At 42.8% G+C, this 21,656-nt stretch overlaps 2 protein-coding genes across 2 annotated transcripts in view; one reads left to right on the plus strand and one right to left on the minus strand.

The window, feature by feature from the left end:
- The window catches only part of doc2a (double C2-like domains, alpha), a 108,945-nt gene extending 103,556 nt beyond the window's left edge, over positions 1-5,389 (plus strand). Inside the window, exons 10-12 of the mRNA XM_071894630.2 lie at positions 3,127-3,208; positions 4,554-4,650; positions 5,253-5,389. Coding sequence (XP_071750731.1) covers positions 3,127-3,208; positions 4,554-4,650; positions 5,253-5,389 — 316 coding nt within the window. The remainder of the gene's footprint in view (positions 1-3,126; positions 3,209-4,553; positions 4,651-5,252) is intronic.
- Positions 5,390-15,776: 10,387 nt separating this feature from the next.
- On the minus strand, positions 15,777-17,939 carry LOC139907725 (uncharacterized). The gene is made up of 2 exons (XM_071894224.2): positions 17,734-17,939; positions 15,777-16,813 (listed from the first exon to the last, which is right to left on the minus strand). The coding sequence occupies exons 1-2, from the start codon at positions 17,924-17,926 to the stop codon at positions 15,777-15,779; spliced, it is 1,230 nt and encodes a 409-aa protein (XP_071750325.2). The 5' UTR covers positions 17,927-17,939.
- Positions 17,940-21,656: the final 3,717 nt, after the last annotated feature.

A 21,656-nucleotide genomic window follows, 5' to 3' on the forward strand; every position in this document is an offset into this window, starting at 1 on the left:
AACCGGTGTGAAACCTGCCCACCGCCGCTCGATAAGAAGGTGGGGGGGAGGTGGTGGTGGGGGGGGGGTTGTAAAATGGAACGGGGCCCCAGACATCTTTTCTCTTCCCATTAGCAAGACAGCGGTTTGCAGCGGAGTGATAAAGAGAGAGCAACCGAGCGTTTCCGTCCCGGCTCCACCTCGCCTTTATTATTTCCTCATGTCATCTGTTAGAATAACCGGTCAAAACCAATTACTTCTCTGCTGGCAAAGTGGCTCGGAGACAGCAGCCGCCCCCCCCCCCCCCCCCCCCGACGCCGCTGATGTATGGACGTGCACAGGCATCCCCTTTTCTCCTCTGAGCTGTGAAGGATGTGTGTGTGTGTGTGTGTGCGTGTGTGTGTGTGTTAGAGACTGCCAGAAAGCTCCTGATGTTATGATCACAATACTGGGGCCACACTGTAATAATGATTCAGTATGATTTATTACTAATTACTGTTTATTATTAAAGCTATACAGTTTTTCATTTGACTGTAGTAACACATGAAAATAATATCCCTAACAGCGGTAAAATAATAATCACAGTGAACAAAAAGACAAGAATCGAGCGAAATTACAAGCCTTTCAGAGTTTCAAGCGCTCCTTCAAGAACCGTTTCTAATTTTCAGCAATATAACTTGGCATTATGTTGATGTTGAAAGTTCATATATTTCATTTATGGCCTTCAAATTAGGGCTACACCAATATATTGTATGTATTGTGCTTTTATTAAATATCAGATATCGTCCAGTCAGTGTTGTCCAGTTCTAATAAGATGGGAAAAAAAACTGCAAACTACAAAACCTGACATGACATTTTATTTCCTTTGCACATTTTATTCTTTATTCATTTAGTTTTATTTTCCATTTAAAGTCAGTCATGTTTCCCAGAGTTTCTCTACCATTGAATAGGTGTGGTGGGTCACTCTGCCTTAAACAGCTGATAACCCTAAAAGTTTCATTAGTCTGTTTCAGTGGAGAGTTTTAGTGTCCCATGATGGTCTAAATGCTGTTTCAGAGGCTTTTCCACCCTGACAAGAAGAAAATTCTTGGGAAACACTGAATACTTGTCATTTTTAGGTATAAAAATGGTCAAATTTAAAGATATTGAATATTGGCACAAACTATCAGCTATCGGCAGCTTCAATCTTAATATTATATATCGGTATCGGCCTTCAAAAACCCATATCAGTCAAATCCTACTTCAAATAAAAAATGGAAATATACATATGTGTTTCCTTACTGTAGTGGAACTTGCAGTATTTTGTGAGTCTGTTCCTGACTGTGTGCATCAGCGTCTCTCAGTGTCGTCCGGGTCAGGGTGGAAAGGCTCTGAAACAGATTTTAACACTAAAACTCTCCACTGAAGCCGAGACTAATTAAATTCCTCCGGGGGCGGGGGCGGTGGAGAATGGCCGGCTCCAGCTCCTCCTGTGCTTGCGGTGGCCTCGCCTGTCTCCTCGCCTGTCTCCTCGCTCAGTCCGCACACTCTGGGAGGGTGAAACTAAATTTAATTGTGGTGTGGGATGAGCTCACTCTATAGAAACTGTTATATTATACAGCCAGGCTGCAGTATCCACAGCAGTGTGCGGTCCTGTGAGGGTTATGACAGCGTTGGGATCAGGGAGGCTAATTACTGCTTTAGCTGATATATATTTCACCTTGATGGAGCATTTTCATTTTGGAGCGCACACACACACACACACACACACACACACACACACACACATACACACACACACACACACACACCGCTGTAGAGATTCATGGATGATCAACCACCAAAATTGCTCTGGGGACTCGTACTCAGCAGCAGTTTCTGACTTTCATTTTGAAAACCGAGCCTTAAAATTGTATTTCTGCAAATAAGGTTAAAAGTGTAGTGTTAGACCGATATATTGCTTTGCTGATATTGGCCTTTTATTTAAAAAAATCAGATATCAGCCAGTCTGACTACAGCTACAGAGAAACAGTCTGCAAAAATAAAATGAAATCTGATTTTCTTTGCACATTTCATTTATTCATTTAAGTGTTCAGTGACGTTTTTTTTGTAAATGAATTCTTCATTTAAAGGCAGTGATTTTTCCCAGAGTTTCTCTACCATTGAATTGATGTGGTGGGTCTCTCTGCCTTAAAGAGCTGCTGACACTAAAAGGATTTCATTAGTCTGGTTTCAGTGGAGAGTTTTAGTGTCCCATGATGCTCTAAATGCTGTTTCAGAGGCTTTTCCACCCTGATGAAAAGATATTTCAGGGGGAAACACTGAATACTTGTAATTTCTTTGGATTAAAATGGAAAAATGTAAAGATACTGAATATTGGCACAAAATATCAGCTATCGGCAGCTTCAATAAGCCCATATCAGTCTAATCCTAGTTAAAAGTGGATCCAGGAAATATTATTTTATGTGTTTCCTGGATCATACTCTTCAATAAATCATTTTGCCTGCTAGCAAACATTGATTTGTTTATCTGGGGAAAAAGAGACAGCAGCTCATGTTTGATGCTGACTGCTTCTGATCCTGTATGGAGGCGAACACACACACAGGTGTAGTGGAGGAAAAACCCACCGACACTCGGTTTACCTCCCTTTTCTTTAGGCTGATGTAAATCCACAGTATGCATCATAGCAAGCAGTATCAAAGTGATTTAAGTTATACAAAGATAGGGGCTTTTAACACTAGAAAGACCAAACTGCAGTCACCTGACGGCTGTTTTGAATTGTAGAATTTAAATATCTCAGCTTCCAAAATGTCCCTCCATGAGTTTTCCTAGACCTGCTCTCTATACAAACCAGTTTTGTGAGATTTGTTAGATAAATCATGCAAAGAAATACTACTTATAACTATATTTCCTTTACTTCAGTTCATGGCCTGTTGGCTTTCTGTTAGACCCCCAAAATCCTTCCTAGTGTAAAGCAAAAACAGAATAAAATCATGTTTTTTTCTTTCTGAAAATAGAACAGATTTTTGTTTATATGATATTTATACCAGTACATCACCGGGTGTGCGTGCTGAAAAGAGAAAACATCAAATCAAAGACAAATCAAAGACGACTTCTCCTTCCCTTCCCCCTTTTCCCCTTTCCCTCCTTTTCTTCTTCCACCATCAGATACCTGAAGCCCGACATACAGAAGAAATCAAAGCACAAAACGTCGGTGATCAAAAAGACCCTCAACCCCGAATTCAACGAGGTACGACCCCCCCGCCCCCCTCCACCAGCCTCCGGCTGTCACAGCATGTCTAACGGCAACTCTGCGTTCTCCATCCATCTTTTTCTTCCTCACAGATGTTGATGTTAATGAGACGTACGCTTGGATATCTCCACTCCCTCTCTCTCTCTCTCTCTCTCGCTCTCTCTCTCTTCCCCAGTGCAGCCATTGTTTTATTTAAACCTCTCTTTCTCCATCTCCATCTGCACACAGTATTCCCACCTCTCCCTCCTGCTGTTCACCAAAGCCCACAGGAAACATCTTTAATATCTCACACTCCTTTTTTCCTCGTCGTTCTCCGCAACTCCCATTACCGTCAGCGGAGCCGCTTCTTCAGTGCGTCTCTCTTCTCTCTCTTCCCCTCGCTGCATTATTCACATCAGACGAGCTTCCCTCTCCGTCATCCCGGGAAATCACACAACCAAACCGCTCTCACTCTGGGTCCAGTCCCTGGTGTTTACAGTGTAAATGATTAAACAGAGTATTTTCAATAAGCGGTTGGATGCCATGGAAATCGAGTTGGGGCAGACTACAGAAACGACAGTAAACAGGATAAGGTGTACTTGCCTCAGTATCACTAATAGCCAGGAATCTTATTTGCGCTTTTCATAATGAGGTTAGGAGCTTATTTGCGTTGCTATGAACCGGATTTTTGCAGCAATTACCATGTGGACTACTGCAGTATCCTGAGTGAAAATTGCATAGTATGTGATATAGAAGATAGTACATAGTATCTAGTGTCAAATATGGCTTGCGTAGTATATTTGTGTGCATCTAAAGCGCTCAAAGAACAGAATATATCCCGCCTGGCCAATACCCAGTGAGAAAAGTTCAGGTAGTTAGCATTATACATTAAATGTTAGATCTTGTTGAAGTGTGACTCCTATTATGGATAGTTAATTAATCTTATTTTTCATGAACTGGAGTGCTTTGGAAAAACACATTGGCCTGATGAGGGTGCTATAATCAAAGAACAAAATGTAAAACTTTTAAAGGCTTTAACTGCTGCAGCACCGGTCTGATTTTGAACTTGGAGGGATGATGCGTGTTGTTTCTGATTGGTCCAGGGAGTGTCTGCATCATTCAGGGGGGGAAAAAATGTTTACTTTTTCAGAAATGATTTGTAGCCGCAAAGTCAGTAACTTTTTCTTCCAATATCCCGAAAAAATGAAACAGCAGTGTAAAAGTTTTTAACACTGGACCTAACAGACCTCCAGTTCATGATAAATCAGATCTTAAAAAGCTCATCTCTGCATCACTGTGTGTGTGTGTGTGGAGGAGCCGGGAGCGTCCAGTAGTGTCCACTCTGTCTCTCCGTCCGCTGCAGGAGTTTTTCTATGAGATTTCCCTGTCGGAGCTGGCCAACAAGACGCTGGAGATAACGGTGTGGGACTACGACCTGGGGCGCTCCAATGACTTCATAGGTGAGACGGCTGGCTGATGCTGATGCTGGAGTCATTCTGCCATGTGATGCGAACTGTGTGACACAAGTTTTACCTTGGACAAAATGTTGTGACCCAGTGTCTATCAATCCTTCTCCACTGTTTTCTGTCTGCGCCTCCTAAACACACTTTTTGGTCCCGACCCACCAGTCCAGAAACACCGTCTGAAAACATGTGGCCTTTTTGCAAAATTCACGCAATATTTTATATCAGTTGCATTATGATTGATTGCAGGATGTAAGCATTCCTAGTAACTAACTACCGAGCAAAGCTAATGTACAAACCAAAACAAGATGCTTACTAGTTCGTAAAATGAAACAGAAATTAAAGCTTGATTTTGCTGCTTTCTTCTTTACTGGGAGTAAGACACAGCGTTTGTTTCAAAATATTTACACTAAAATAAAGGAAAAATAGGCACTTATATCATATTGTGATAAAAGCACTGGAAAACGATCTACAGGAATGCAAAGCAGTAAAGGAACGTCAAAAATGAGCAAAAACACCAACACTGGAACTGTCCTTATCTTTCGGTGGTGAACTATATCAATCGGCCTTATATTCCCCTTGTGTGTGGTTTGTGTTAGGTGGCGTCTGTCTGAGCTGTCACTCCCAGGGCGACGCTCTCCGCCACTGGACGGACTGCCTCAAGAACAAGGGCCAGCGGGTGGAGCGGTGGCACGTCCTGACCAACGAGCTGCCCCGGACCCTGAGCCACGACTAAGACCGACGCAACGCCTCCATTGGCTCTACAGCGGAGCGGCTGATGGCGATCGGCAGGGTTAACGGAGAGCCGCTTGGTTAATATACAGCATGTGGGGTGGACTCATGCAACTTCACCACAGGAATAAAAGAGTAGTAACTGAGAGGAAAAGCGTAGGATAAGTCCCACTGAGGAGGCTAGAGAACAGAATGACGTAAAAATGGCCAGTGCATGCTGGTGTGCCTTCATGATTCATCAGTAGTCCAGATGGAGATGCTCGTTGGCCCCATCACCAGTGTCAGCATTTACAGCTCAACATCATACCTCCAGGTCAGTACCAGGTCACATTCTAGGGTTAGACCGATGTGTTGGTTTGCCGATACATCAGGCTGATATCGGCCTTTTGCGAAAGGATACATTCGGGGATTTTGGATCTATATATAATTTGTTTATCAGTACTTGGACCCACAGACAATATTGGCTCCAGAGTCAGCTGTCAGTTGAAACAGCGAGCTCCTTTGCCTCTTGCTGCTAACAGTGAGTCCAAACTGTTTGTCAAAATATCTCCAAAAAAGCCAGTCTGTGAAATTGATTGATGTATTTCTCTCCTCGGAACCGGGAAGCAGCAGCACCGCACCATTTCCACTCAGTGGATCGTCTTCTACCAAACTCTACTGTTTACAATCTGACCTGACCGTCCAAAACTAGATCACTCCGCCAGGAACCGCCTTTCACCCCACAGCAGTCTGTGTTGTGGCAGGGGAAAATAGTTCTGTGATTTTCTGATGAGTCAAAGTGTGCGTAATGGAGGAACTGAGTCATGTTTCCACTCAACTCCTCTGTGGAGCCACAAACGGCTTTTTGGAGATATTTTGACAAACAGTTTGGACTGATTGTTAACAGCAAGAGGCAGCGGAGCTCGCTGTTTCAACTGACAGCTGACTCTGGAGACAATATTGTCTGTGGGACCAAGTACTACAGGTATGGAAGAGACAAATTATATATAGGTCCAAAATCGAACAAACTTATCCTTTAAATATCAGATATCGGCCAGTCAGTGTCGTCCACCTCTGACATGAGGGAGCTACATACACATAACAGTCTGCAAAACCTGCAATGAAATTAGATTTTCTTTACACATTTGATTTTATTCCTACAGTTGTTCAATAATGTTTTTTTTGTAAAATAATAGTTTATTTAAAGGCAGTAATATATCCCAGGGTTTCCCAGGTGCCTCACCCGGCCTTAAAGAGCTACGAACTGTAAGATGATTTCCTTGGTTTCAGTGGAGAGTTTTAGTGTCTCATGATGGTCTAAGTGATGGTTTAGAGGCTTTTCCACCCTGATGAGAATAAAACCGCGGGTGAAACATTGAATCCTTGCAATTTTTTTGGGGGCATGAAAATGGTCAAATTTAAAGATACCAAATATCAGCACAAAGCATCAGCTATCGGCAGCTTCAATGCAAAAACATCGGCATCGCCTTTCAGAAACCCGTATCGGTCGAACCCTATTATATCCCGAGGTTCTTTTGATATCATTTCTCTTCCACTTTGATAATCCACATGTTTATTGCCATGCTCCATAACACATGGATAGCATTTCTATTGCACTCCTCGACAAGAGTGTAAAAAAAAAAAATCAACTGTTTCACCTGATCAACTGTTTGCTATTCGTTGCCATCAACTGATGATGATATAACAATACAAGTAGTTCTTCCTTGTTGTTGCATGATGCAATATGTTGATATACTTCTTTATATTGGTATACGGTCCCCTTACTCCCCCTGCCTGTTTTCTAATTGAAAGTGTACAAGGGTATTCTTTAAGCGAGACATAATAAATCATTCAGGTACGGTCCACGTTAAATTTCTTCTGTTCACGGTATTATTGTTCATCCTTTATGCACGATTGAATGTATGAATGTGGCTTTCTATACAATATTGTTCCAATTGCTGTTTACACTGATCTTGTGCTTTCCAGGGGTGTTGTTCTTACATTTCTATGAGGTGTTTTATGTACAATGCAACAATAAATTTGGAATGCAATACAGTACAACGCTGAGTTTGGATCTGTTCCAGGCGCTCACACACTGTGGATGTTGCTCATGGCGTACTGCTCTCCCCCTGAGGGGTAGAAACAGAGCTCCACCAACACCATCTTACCTGACCAAGTGTGAATGACTCTGCCACCTGAATACAGGCAACAGCTGTGCTACAGATAATAGTAACAAAAGTAATCTTTTCACAGAATTGTGCATTTTAAAGACTTCGTAATTAGTTTTCTGATTAAATGGCATATGACTTTTTTGCTTTTTGGAGTGGAATTTATCCATTACCATAACTTTGGTGTATTCAGATAGCTTATATTGTGATAGTGCTCATTTATATCTGTGGGCTTCAGACTACTGTATTCTGAACTATCAATATAAATGAACCACTAGAATTTTTTTGCCATCTGATCTCTGTTTTCCTTGAGTAGACTGAGGTAACCTACTAGCACAGGTTCAATGAAAGTCATGACTATTCATAACCAGAATAAGTCAATAGTTTCAAGTATAATGTACAGAATATCAAGCATAAAATCTGGCAATTTGTGAAGACAAACACAGTGTAAATTGGTTGTATCTGAAATAATAAGGATTAAAAAATAGCAATTTTGAAAAAAAGTGTCAAAAGAGTCAGAAAACCTATAGGTTTTCAGGGCCGCTGATGTTGCAGGTTGACTGTAATTCAACACATATCAGGCTATTCAGAGTGAACGATTTCTGCCACAGTGAAACATCGCTGTAAGGCTGGATACCTGGAACATATTACATTAATCAATTATATTCCAGGTGCAGCACAGGACAGTATTCACTGTATAAGTCAACATCGTCCATCAGCACACAGGCCTTTAAGGTCAGCATCCCCTTCTGAGGCAGGAAGTTAACTAATCAATACAGCACATGGTAAACAATCAATACTGTAACATCCCTCCTATACACAGAGACTGGACCGCTCAGTGCCGAACCATACATATAAAAGACATGAAAGCCTGCAGAGCTAGATGTGAACACCGCATTGAACTCATCATTTACTCACCACATAGAGTATGAATAATGGTTTTCTGCTTTGATATTGCAAAATTCCAAGGTTTTTGGTATTAAATAATTTAAATACTCTAAGGTATTTTCAAGTTAATATTTAACTTGAAAATACCTTAGAGTATTTAAATTATTTAATTAGACATACATATACGGATTAAAATTTGCATAACTACTGTAGGGCCGCTGGTGTAGCGTGAAACACGCAGCACTAACAGATCCAGTGTCTCAAAAGGCCACTTCAGCCAAAAATACTCAAATGAAGGATTTGATTCCAAAATGTTATAAATCCATTTTGGGAAAACGTTGCTGCCTGAAATTCATCAGGTAATATTTGAAAAAGCCCAAGAACTGGAAAAGCTTGTGCCTGCTCATCTATGTTTTGGGTCTTAATTTGATCATGCGACATCAAGCACACAGTCCATCTCAAACTGTAAAGATGTTCTCTGTTCTCCAGTCCATCTCAAACTGTGAAGATGTTCTCTGTTCTCCACTCCATCTCAAACTGTGAAGATGTTCTCTGTTCTCCAGTCCATCTCAAACTGTGAAGATGTTCTCTGTTCTCCACTCCATCTCAAACCGTAAAGATGTTCTCTGTTCTCCAGTCCATCTCAAACTGTGAAGATGTTCTCTGTTCTCCAGTCCATCTCAAACTGTGAAGATGTTCTCTGTTCTCCAGTCCATCTCAAACTGTGAAGATGTTCTCTGTTCTCCAGATGTTCTCTGTTCTCCAGTCCATCTCAAACTGTAAAGATGTTCTCTGTTCTCCAGTCCATCTCAAACTGTGAAGATGTTCTCTGTTCTCCAGATGTTCTCTGTTCTCCAGTCCATCTCAAACTGTAAAGATGTTCTCTGTTCTCCAGTCCATCTCAAACCGTGAAGATGTTCTCTGTTCTCGCGTTCCTGAGAAGTTAATTCTCCCCAACATAACTTGGGAAGAACGTTCTCCACATGGACATAAGTATTGACTTCTTGGATTTGTGCAGTTTACTGACATTACGTGACTTCTGGGTACTGAAGTCTCAGTAAAAAGTTGCCTCTTGCTGCCACTTGGTGCCGCCAACATGCGGCGTTGCCTAAGGCTCGTCATACTCTACGTAAGCAACGCATGCAACAACGCAAAGAGAAACGCAAGGGCCGTTTCTCGTGTTCTTGTGTAGCAAAATGTGTGGTCAAAAATTTGCAATGCAACGCTGACGTCTGCTGCAATGTCATGCGTTTCACGTAGGGATGCTAATTGAAAAATACTACTAAATGAACAACTACCAATGAAGAAGTAATTTCCTGTGTAAACAATTGAAACAAAGAAAGTCGCTGACAAATGGCCTGATGAAGCCTACAGGCGAAACGTTGTGTTTTCTTGTTAGTTTGCCATGCTGCATATTTTTTATTTGACTCATATAAAATAAATTAATCAAGATATCTTTTTGAGAGTGCAGATTTCCCTTTTTTTTTTTTTTTGCTTCTGTGTAAACAAATGGAAATGGCGGTGGCTCAGTTAGAAGAGACACTGGCTGATCTGGCAGTACCGTCTACTTTTCAACTTCAAGTACACATTCCTCTACAGGAGTCGTTTTGAACACTCTGCTCTTATGTTCCAGATAATACTTCTATGCTCCAGACTAGTGGCTTTACTCCCCCTTGTGGATAAATGCAGCATTACCTCAGACAGGGCTCTAGGAAGCTGCTGGACGAGTGCGTACTAGTGCAGACGAGTGCAGACTGCTTACGTAGGTCAAGGACTTGTGTTAGCATATGCGTGTCTTGTGTGGAGTCTGTAGGCCTAATGCAGCTTTAACAGGGACTGATTTTACATCCTCAGGTTGTGTTTTGATGCCTTGCAGGTCACGGAGCATGAACCAACCATCTGCAACGTGAGGATTGTAGGGATCTGGCGTTTCTTCATGCAGGGAGTAGTCAGTACAGTTCCTAATGGCTCAGTATGTGGTGTAATGATGTGTGGGGCTGTTAGCTCCACCGCTGACACCTCCACTGTGTGGTTCCCCCGCCAAGTGTAATGTTCTGGCCGGGCGCTGCGTGCGTCCTGCGGGTCAGGGTGAGGCGTCCAGGTCCTGCCTGTTTCTGGCAAATACACTGGTGTCACCTGTAGACAGAGAAATGTTTCTGGAGGGGCCTGTAAGAACCAAAGCAGGGGGTGAAACGGGGATAACACGTCTGTGCGGATTCATTTCAGTCGTCCAGGGAGATGGTGACAGATGCCAGCAGGTTTCAGTGAAGAACGGAGAACATCTTCACAGTTTGAGATGTGCTTGATGTCGCATGATCAATTAAGACTCTAAGACTATAGACTGTAGCACTGTTGAGACATGATGCGTCATTCTCACAGTGAATCTTGGAGCTTTCCATTCATTCTCGTCGGCCAAGTCTCCATCTGATGCGTCCTCCGTTGGCAAGTAAACTTTCCAGGATCTTTATCCGTCCTCAAGGTTCCTTTGTTTTGGGTTACACCAAACGCATCATGGAGAACACAATAACACAAATTTACAAAGCCCCTCATGTCTTCTTCTTACTATGTAATGGAGTGGAGGTGTTGAAGAGGTTCAGCTTGGGTTTTTTGGACTGGGATAACAGACAGGTTCCACTGTATAGACCTATGCCAAGTGTTTTGGGGGTTTTGGCATAAGCAGTAACTGTAATTCAAGATTTAATATGTTACTCCAACTCTTACTAGGAATCCACCTCAGCAGAAATGACACACTACAAAATCTCATCATTTTATTAGTCTTAGATGATATTTTTTGTCATTTTTGCCTTTATCTGATAGTGCAGTGGAGAGAGACAGAAAAGATTGGGAGAGAGAAACAACATTTGTCAAAGGTCCCAGGCCAGATTTGAGCCCAGGATGTCACAGTAACATGGTACACACCTTCGCCAACTGAGCCACCAGGACGCACCACAACTTCTTGATGGAGACTAATTCAAGTGGAGTAAATCTGGTTCAGACATGTTGCCTTGAACCTGGCTTGGCTCCAACAGCCTAACCACTGTTGTGTTAAGTTCACTGGAACCAAATCCCACATTACAGATAATGGTTGGGAACTGGAGCCAGGACTTACCAGTATAAAAGACATGCAACTCAAACTCTGCTGTATCTTCACTGGTATGTCTTATTGCACACTGCCACCTCCTGGTACATCAAGGTAGCTTATGCATATCCAATTGTTGAGTATTTCTTCATCATGAGGTGTATAACCCAAAGCCTATAACACAGGGTTCCTACACAGTTTCCATTTTGTAATTCCAGACTTTTTCCAGATCTTAATTCCTTGACTGGATTTGAAGATTTTTGGGTGTTCGTTGTTCAATATTATATACTGTATGTTGATTAGTGGCTGGGTAATATGACTGTTAACAGGGCCATACCACTCTGTTTGAAGAATATTCTTCACATCAACAAAGCATGTGGATAGAAAGTGGGTCTACAACTACATAAAATGTGAAGATATGTGTGTATCAGACCTGAACAGCAAAATTTTCCATACTTTCCATAAATCCATATGACAGACCAGACTATTTTCCATACTTTCCATACTTTCAACTTTCCATACTTGTGTAATTCCCAAACTATTCAAGACCTGGAAATGGCCAAATTCACTGTCACTACTAACCCTGATAATCTCGCTCAAAAATTACCCAGGCAAGAGGAAACATATTGATCCAGGTGAGATGGAGAAGCAGTCAGGCTTTTTATTGCCTTGGCAGTTAATGGCGTGCAATGCAGAAAAGGCGACTGAAATTGATAAGTTTGAAAGAGTTTTATTGTTCTCTGTACTTATTTTAGGCTTCAGTCAGATTTATTTCAGTCTTTAAAAACTCAAATTCTGTTTACCATGATCTTTTTTAGCTAAGCCCAGTTACTCTCGGCTTCTGCTTACTCCCTGTAACACATCCCTTCATACAGATATTATCACAATATTGACATCACTGATATCCAGAAACCTGCTGGCAGCATCTGTCACCATCTCCCTTCTACCTCTGCGGCAGTTTACGACCATTACAAACACACACAGGGGATTTTGCTTTTATAGCCCGATCCTCTCCTCGCTTCAAATTTCTCATTACACATCACTCCCACTTTCTGGTAACTGTCCTTTAAAACTTAGCAACACCAACTCACTTTGAGGCATGAATCATTTCCTCAGTGTGAATCGATGGAGGACGTGCGATGGATTCACGGACTGCATCAAAGACAATGGAAGCTGGAGATATTTAACCATGCCAAGCATTAGTCAGATATATTAACTTTTGCAATTTAGCAGCCTTGATACTGTGCTCAGCTGCTTGTCTTGATTTAATCTGAATGGATGAAAATAAACACAAGAAAAAGAACAGCAATTTTGGAAAAAAACTTTTAATAAATCAGCATTCTTCGTTGTGGATAGACAGACAGAAAAGAGATGCACACAAAAACCAATAAATTACAGCAGTTATTGTTCAGCCGATTAATATCCGGGTGAGGGACAATTTCAGCTCAGACCCATCTGCCATCATCCACTTTATATTAATGTTTACTTCGATACAAACCGAACCAGAATAGCTGGGGAAATGTACGTTTTATCATATAAAACTTAAAAAGATAACCTCTTTCTCTTCGGATTCTTATCAGGTTGGACCATTAAGTTCCTAAAGATGTATTTTTCTCCCCAGAAAATATTAAAATAGAAGATGATATTGTGTATTGACATTTTGAATTTGTATCTAAATTAATAAAAAAGTGTGAGTTATGGGACCTTCAGAAGACCGGTGCATCTATGTGTGATTTATAAAATATCCTGCAAACAAAACTGAAATGGCTAATCGATATTTTTGGAAGCGTAACAGTTTCGTTCAGCATTTACTTGACCTAAAAAAAAAAAAATGGGAGGTTTGTTGCACTTCAATACAAAATACTGACAATCGCACAAAAAAAAGGCTCTGCACACACACATCCATTCACACCGTAACCCCCATTTATGCCACAGTTTGAGTCCTTCCTCTCATCGGCTTGTTCAGCTGTGGAAAGTTTCCATTCCTGCTTTCTGTGGATCTTGACTGAGCAGAGTGTGAAATATCACAAGTCTGTTTCTCGATCGTCTCTGCGGTCCCAGTCTCCCTTCACTGTCGCCATCTCATACATTTATTGTTATATAATAATTATTACTTAGAGGAATTATCATCCAAGGGTACGATCTGGAGGATTCAAGCTTTCCAACACTGAAAAGAATATATTTTCTACTGTTAGTATTGCGCAGATCAGTCTATGTTGAAACAGGACAATGACAAAGAAGATTAGCCTCTTCTCACTAGATAATTAGTGCCATTTAATACACAAATTAACTCCAATATCTCTGGAGTTCATCTTAGCTTGTGACTATTAACTTGTTAGGGAACATAAAGTATCACTACTCATCTAGTTTTTTACCACACAGTTCTTCACTTAGATAAGGAGGTTACTTAGGCATCTTTCCTGCACTTATCCCTCATAGTAAATGCACAATAATGGAAACCAGAGCACAAAACCAGAGCACAGTGCAGCTGAGCAAAACAGGTCAAGAATTCAGCAGAATGGGAATATATCATCTGAGTAGAGTATGTTTTCTCCATTTCTGTTTGCTGAGTAGATCACAAACCTCGGCTTGCCCACAGCCGACCTACAATCTACTTTCTTCTAAAACACATCACATCTCATCTGGACTAGCTGGTGACGTCTAAAGGTGCAATAAGTAAGGTTTTTATTGCCCCATGGCACGAAATGACCATAATATATCTGTGGGGGGTTGATAGGGTTGTTGATCAATATTAGTGGCTCGAGGATCACTTCACCAGCTGCTGAGATTTCTGGCTTTCAAAACTCACTTTCCAGCCTGTTCTCGGTTTTGGAAGAAAAACTCCCGGCCTGTTTGGGATTTCAAGACTCTTCCAATGAATGGAAAATGAGCGGGATCGTTCTGTTCTTAAACGGGTGAGATAACGTAAGCAGAAATGACATATGATGAAATTTTACATATTTTAACGTGTTAGTGCTGGTAATGCTACGCTTTTTTTCATAGCGGCTTCAAAACCCATCAAGGATCTACCTCAACAAATAAAGGCATAGTAGAGGAACCGTCAAAAGCCTCGGACGTAGTTAAAGGCAATCGCTTTACACCTCTGTTCGTTTTCACGTTCGGCTGAAAGTCTAAAAGCAACAGCGCTGCTCAACCTAAAGGTGCAATTGTGTACTCTTTCTGTTTTCCTGCAGCGTAATATGACTAGTAAATATTAGCGGTGGTTGCTGAAACCACAGGAGCGGGCTGAGGCGGTGTTTTTGTTGTTGTTGTTGTTTGAAGGCCGTCCTACCACAGTGTTGGACCCTCCCACGCCCCCCAGAAGACTCACACTCCTCCACGAGCTCCGCAGCGAACCGATAACTCCTTAAGGCGTTTCGAAGATGTCGGCAAACGTGCGGCTCTGGAGTCGCAAAGAGGAGCCAGTAAGCCAAAAACCGCTTCGCTCTGAAGCCAACAAGGCACGTGATAAGGCCTCGGCGCTCGCCATCGTTCCAGTGCTGCTCGTGCTCGGGTTCTGCTACCGTTCTGTTTGAATTTCCTCCGTCTTGCTTGAGGAGGGGCCGAGCCGTGTGTCTGTTATGATTTGTTGTTGTTATTCACATCGCTGAGCGACAGAGGGCGGCACTGATGCAGAAAACACACAAAGAAGACCCTTTAAGAGACTTTGTGTGAAAGATTTACAATTTCGGTCAATTGATACGGTTGATTTGATGTAAAAGCGCTTTGCAGCATTTTGATTAGAGATGCTGTGATACATGTTAGTTTTAGTTCACGAGACACTAGTCACGTCGGGAAGTAGTTTCTACATTTAGTGACCCTAAAAAAGCCTTCTCAACATTTTTAGTGTTAATCATTGAAACCAAGCGGTAACACCAGCCACAAACCAGGTTGGCAGCACTAGAGACACCCACTGTTTTGAAAGAGGAATGCTAACAACGCCGTTTATTGGTTGATGCAATACAGTAACTTTTTCCTCATCATGTGATAAGTGCCTAGTGAAGAACCGTAACAGACTTAAACTCAACATGTCATGATGCCTGGATTTGCCCCTGTGGATCTGCTTTACTTTGTCTCCCTCATGGTCCCAGTATTTGCTTTTCTCTTAAAGTAAAAAAAAAAAAAACACAGCAAAACAGTATAAATAAATAGATAAATAAAATGTGAAGGCATGGATAATGCCGGTGCTACTGTGTAGCTGCCTCATCAGTCACCGTCCCGCCCACGCTGCACCCCGACACCTTTCTCTGTATCCCAGCACGTCCTGAACCCACGGATCACGCGTTGGACACGAAGCACATGTCCTTCTTTAAGTGGATCTGCAGTCCGCTGGCGCTGCTGAAAGTCTTGGAGCACTGTAAGCAGCGGTAGGGCCTCTCTCCAGAATGCGTGCGTTTGTGCTTCTTCATGGTGTCTCCGTCGCTGAAGGTGCGGTAGCAGTAGGGGCAGCTGTACGGCCGCTCCCCTGTGTGGATGCGTAGGTGTCTCCTCAGGTTGCCTCTCTGGCTGAAGCTCTTGGAGCAGAAGGTGCAGCGGTGCGGCCTCTCTCCCGTGTGAGTGCGCAGGTGGCGCCGCAGGTCGGCCGACTGGGCGAAGGATTTGCAGCACCAGTCGCAGGCGTAGGTCTTCCGTTTCTGCTCCATGTGGAGGCGGAGGCTGCCGGCCTGGCCGAACGACTCGCCGCAGCGGGGGCAGCGGTGCCCGGCCTCCTGCCTGAGACCGGCTGCCGTGACCGCGCCGTCGTCAGCCGGACCGTTCAAAGGCAACTCGTCCCGAGGGCTATTCTCGGCTCGATGACCTTCTCGCCGGTCTACACGGGGGAAGACGGGGTCGGTGTGACTCTCAGGGTTGGTCGCCATCACTTCGTATTCCTCAGGTTCAGTTTTGATTCGTGTTCGAACCGGGGCGAGCGGCTCCTCTCTGTGTGCGGGAGTGTCGACATGGACGTTAGGGCCAGGGCCAGACGCAGAGGCAGTGTTCAGGCTGGCCTGGCCGGTGAGAGGCGGGGCGTTTCCAAAAGCCTCCTGCTGAGGCTCGGGCTCGGGCTCAGGCTTCAGCGGAGCCTCTTGAGGCCCGGGCTTCTTGTCGACCGGTTCTGGTCCTTCCGGGTCTCGGGGAAGCTGAGCAGCCGGTGTCTCGCTCTGGACCGACAGCAACTGGACAGACACAACCTGCTCATGTGTCTGGCTCACTGCTCTGGCTGCTGGCTGTTTCGGCTGGCTGGGGGTCGAGTCCGGCTCCACTGAGGACCGCAGCTCCTGATCACTGGACTGCTGCTCAGCAGCTGCAAAAGGCAGATTGGACCTGGTGGATCCTGGAATAAAAGTGAATAATAACAACAATAAAGCAACTTTATTTGTTCAGCACTTTTCTAGAATCTGAGGTCACACGGTTGATGAAGGAATGCAAGTGAAAATGATCAAGTCTGTGTTGAATACAGGCTTAAAAATAAAGCACTATAACACTCTGATATAAGGCTTATTAAGGTTTAAAGGGTTATAAAGATTTAAAATGAGACCAACATACCTTGAACCTACAAACGAAGTAAACCAGCTCAGTGGTCTACATACAGTTATATGACATTGTGGATTAGATCTTGGTTCTGTTTTTCCAGCTTTTGGAAAGGATTTTTTGTGTTCACACATAATCAGCCTGTCCCAGCCATGAATAATTTAAATGGGGAGGGGAGTGGTATTCCCCTTTAATTGAATCGCGGATGATCCATCATCTCACACCCTTCTCTTTTGTATCTAAAGACCTTCTACAAAACCCCATTCAAATAATTGGCAATTTAATGTGGACTTGGCAAACATACACACGTGGTAGAACATGAATTAAGACCATCTCTGAATCATTAGATTCCAATGGCGAATTCGGCATATAGATAATATAACACAATACAATAAAATCACAATTTTCTAATTTGTTCACACAGTGCTCGCTACCGCCCGCCGCGGTTAATGTTAGTAGTAGAAGATTGTGGAAATAACAAAGGTAAACAAATTATAAAGTTAAAATCTTAATGAAATGAATGCCGATTGGTGTATTGGATTTGTGCCGAAATGATGAGCGGCTTCAAATGATCTCTAAAAAGCTCTTAATCTGTGTTTTACCATGTATGTCCCTTTACCGATTTAAACTGTCATATTTTTGAGTGGAGTTCGGCGTACAGTTATCTCCCTTTACAAGAGAGGACGGCACGTATCGAGGCTAGCTAGCTAGCTTCGCCCTTACTCAGCCAGTCTGTCTCGGCCTCCAGCAGCAGGATGTCCCGCAGCTGTCTCCGCAGGCTCTCGTTCTCCCGTTTCGCCCGGGCCGTCTCCTCCCGGTACTCGGTCACCGTGTCTCCCACGACGTCCAGGATCTCCCTCACCACCACCGCTAACCGCTCCGTCAGGTAAGCGTTCAACAGCTGCAGTTTGGTCATTTTGGAACCATAAACACAGCTGGACACACAGTCCACATCGGAAGAAGAAGAAGAGCGAGGCAAACAAACGAAAACGGCAGTGGTTTCTGTCGGTCGCCACCTGGTGGAAGCTGCGTGAGGGAGGAACCGGGTCCAACACAGGGCGGCAGTACATACACATCAATCTCTCTCTCTCTCTCTCTCTCTCTCTCTCTCTCTCTCTCTCTCTCTCTCTCTCTCTCTCTCTCTCTCTCTCTCTGTCTGTGCGTGTGTTTTCTCACGAGGACAGAGATGAGGAGGATATTTTGCCGGTTCTCAGTTCTACAAACGATAGTGTGTGTGTGTGTGTGTGTGTGTGTGTGTGTGTGTGTGTGTGTGTGTGTGTGTGTGTGTGTGTACATCTCATACAGGTGAGAGGTTGTAATTAATGAACTCAGGTCAGACGACACATGGGGTGTCGCATTAAAAAGGTTCCTACTGAATCACACATACATGTAAGGGGACAAAATTTGCCAGAACATTCACTGGAATGACGAGGCTGGTGTGTGTGTGTGTGTGTGTGTGTGTGTGTGTTGGGGGGGGGGGGGGGGGGGGGGGGGGGGCGCGGGGGGGGGGGGGGGAAGTCCAGTAAAACCAGTGAGCATGGCTAACTGGTGCATTGGGATTACGCCCTGTCAGCAGAAACCGAGCAGGACGGAGAGAGAAAAAGATGCAGCAAGTTACCCAAATTTAACCAGGGCGAGACCGGAAATTAAGCGAGTTTCCTTCAAAATAAAAGCTATTACAGCAAAACGCCACAGGGCATTCGTCACTAAGATAAGATGGGAAATTGGATTGATGTAGCAGCAATTAATCATAGGTTAATAATGGTAGAACTGAATAGAAACACAATAGAACAAAAATAAAAGAAAATAGAGCACAAATACGAATATAGCCCAACATTGCGTAAAGCAACTGACAATTTCAACACAAGAAGATTTTAAGTGGTATGAATGACATGTATGTGTGAAAAATGAACCACAGCATCATGATTGCAAAATAGCAATAGTAGAATATACTGAAACAAAAAGAAAAAATAATATAGAATAGGTGCAATCTGGAAATATACAAAAAATATGAAATATGTATGAATAGTATTGAGTAAAAATTATATTTAAAAAAATCAACATATATGCAATATACAACAAACTGGAAGATGTTGTGTTTACATTATTTACATTGGCCTACAGAATGCCATACATATATAGGAAGCGTCTACTATCTAATTATCAAATATATTAAATTTACAGATGCACGTGTACAGATTGTAGTGTATTACTAGCTGTTCATATTATCGAAAACTCCAGACGGAGGAGCCATGGGTACAGAAAAAGTGACTGTGCACGGCTTTTATTTTGAAAGTATCACAGGAAGTTTTGTGGTTTTTAATTGTAGGAAAATTGACGCTGGTAAAAGACTGAGGGAGAAAAATGAGAGGAAAGCAGCTACTGTATTGCAGGTGCTGCCTCCTCCACACACACACACACACATGCACACACACACACACACACACACACACACACACACACACACAAACCTCCCTCGCTCACAGCACCCCTCCCTTCCCTATTACCTCTTGCAGGGGGGAGTGAGTGGGTTATGGTGAGTGAGTGTGTATGAGAGACAGAGAAAGGAAGAGAGAGAGAGAGAGAGAGAGAGAGAGAGAGAGAGAGAGAGAGAGAGAGAGAAGCAGAGAGAGAAAGAGGGAGAGGGAGTCCAGTCTGCGCCGTTAGAAATCAAAAGAACAGAAAGAGCAGCAGCAAAACTGGCTTCCACCTCTAATTAAAGAGCTGCTACACCTAATTTTTTTTAGCTTTACAGAATATTTGTGACAGAATTGTGTCTCAGTGTCTGACGCTGCAGCTCCGTTTCATTAGTTCTGGATTATACTGTATATTCTGCAAAATGAACATGATCGTGCAGCACCCCATTGACTAGGACCAGGTAAGGGCTCGGTGAAGGGTTCAGTGTGTATTTGGCGTTAAAATGTTTCTATTTGATATGTTCAGTGTGTGTGTGTGTGTGTGTGTGTGTGTTACTGTGAAGCAGTAAAGCATGTGCTGCTCACCCAGTGGGTGTGTCGCTGTCCTCCGCTCAGTCTCCATGGGACTCACATAGTCCCAACTGGATTTTCCTTCCTTTGTCTGTTTTTTTATGCTGGTGGTACGTTTGTATACTGTATATGTGTGTGTGTGTGTGTATGTGTGTGCGTGTGTGTGTGTGTGTGCGTGTGCGCCCACCCAAGAGAAATGATGTCACACATGCTTGTGCATTAGTGTGTGTTAATTATGCATATAATGTAGGTTGGTCTGGAGACTTGCTGTCATGTTACATTCATGGAGTTCCAGCCTGCAGTTTTCCGGCTGCTGACTGACTGAGATGATTTTCTTCACAGGAGCAATCCTGCGTATAACTCTTTTATTTTCTGTTCTTTTCTTCCTCTTTCCTCTATTTTTCTTTGCTTCTTTTTCCCCCCAATACATTTTGTGTGATGCAGGTTAGTTCAAATCTCTGCATACATCAGTTTAGGGTTTGAAATCATCTTTTTTTATCTCCTGTTAACATTTATTTTTGGCATTATTCCTGCATTCATTATGCCACACTATGTATTTGCAGAGTTGGGGGAGTAATGGAGTACATGTAACCGGATTCAAGTAGTCAGAATACAGATGCTTTGGAAAAAAATAAATGATTACTTGTTGGATGACTGTGAAACATGTTGGAAGGCAGGAAAAGAGATTTAAATGGTTCGAAAACAGAGAAAAAGATTAGCTTTACCCATCCTGGAACACCGGATAGATCAGAATAAATTGTTTGACTTCACATTCAACACATTTTTGAAGACAGAGAAATCCAGCAGTAATCAGAATTAGGTGTTTCAGTGGATTTCATGGTGGATCACAGTATGTGGAGCTAACATGGCTGCCACCAAAACCTGAACTCTGTGTCATATGAAGCCGAGGTGGCAGCGAACTCGGTCTGCAGGTCTGAAATGCAGCAGGAGCTGAACGATCCTGTGGAGTTTCTATGGACAGAGAGACGCTGCAGATCCACCTCGGCTCAGACCGGCAGCCAGAGCTTCATCGTGACACACGTTCATCTCATTCGTCCACGCTTCAGCCTCCTTAAAGGATCAGAGAAGCACAGTGTGTGGCTGCAGGAAAGTAGAGGAAAACGTCAGAAACAAGTCCAAGTTTATTTATATAGCACATTTCATACGCAAAGTCAAAGTGCTTTACATAAGGCAGACATTATAGAGACATTAGATAAGAAATACAGAATAAAAAAACAAATAAAAAGAGATAATAAAGTGTATAAGGAGAGAGAATATAAAAAAGGCCAAGAGCTAAAGAGATTTCTAGCTCAAAGGAAACATTGGGATTCTGAACTGATGACACGTTTTCGTTTTTTGGGGGGTTTTTTGCAATAGGATCATGTGACTCTTGGTATTATATTCAGACCTGAGCTAAGCAGTATAATAGCCAATACATTTTCTGGTGTTTTGGTCCACTTAAGTGCCAGATGGGTGGAGTTTTAAAGGAATGAGTGCCAGTCAGTTTGGAGAATCACAGTATTTGAGCCCTGATAGGATCTGCTATGAAACAATGAATCCTTGTAATGTTTGGATTTTTGGCATTAAAGTGGTCAAATTTCAAGAGACTGAACATCGGTGTAAAATATCGTCTAAAGACATCAGTATCGGTTTTAAAAA

Source organism: Centroberyx gerrardi, chromosome 7 (genome assembly GCF_048128805.1).
Source record: "Centroberyx gerrardi isolate f3 chromosome 7, fCenGer3.hap1.cur.20231027, whole genome shotgun sequence".
In the NCBI taxonomy this organism is placed as follows: Eukaryota; Metazoa; Chordata; class Actinopteri; order Beryciformes; family Berycidae; genus Centroberyx; species Centroberyx gerrardi.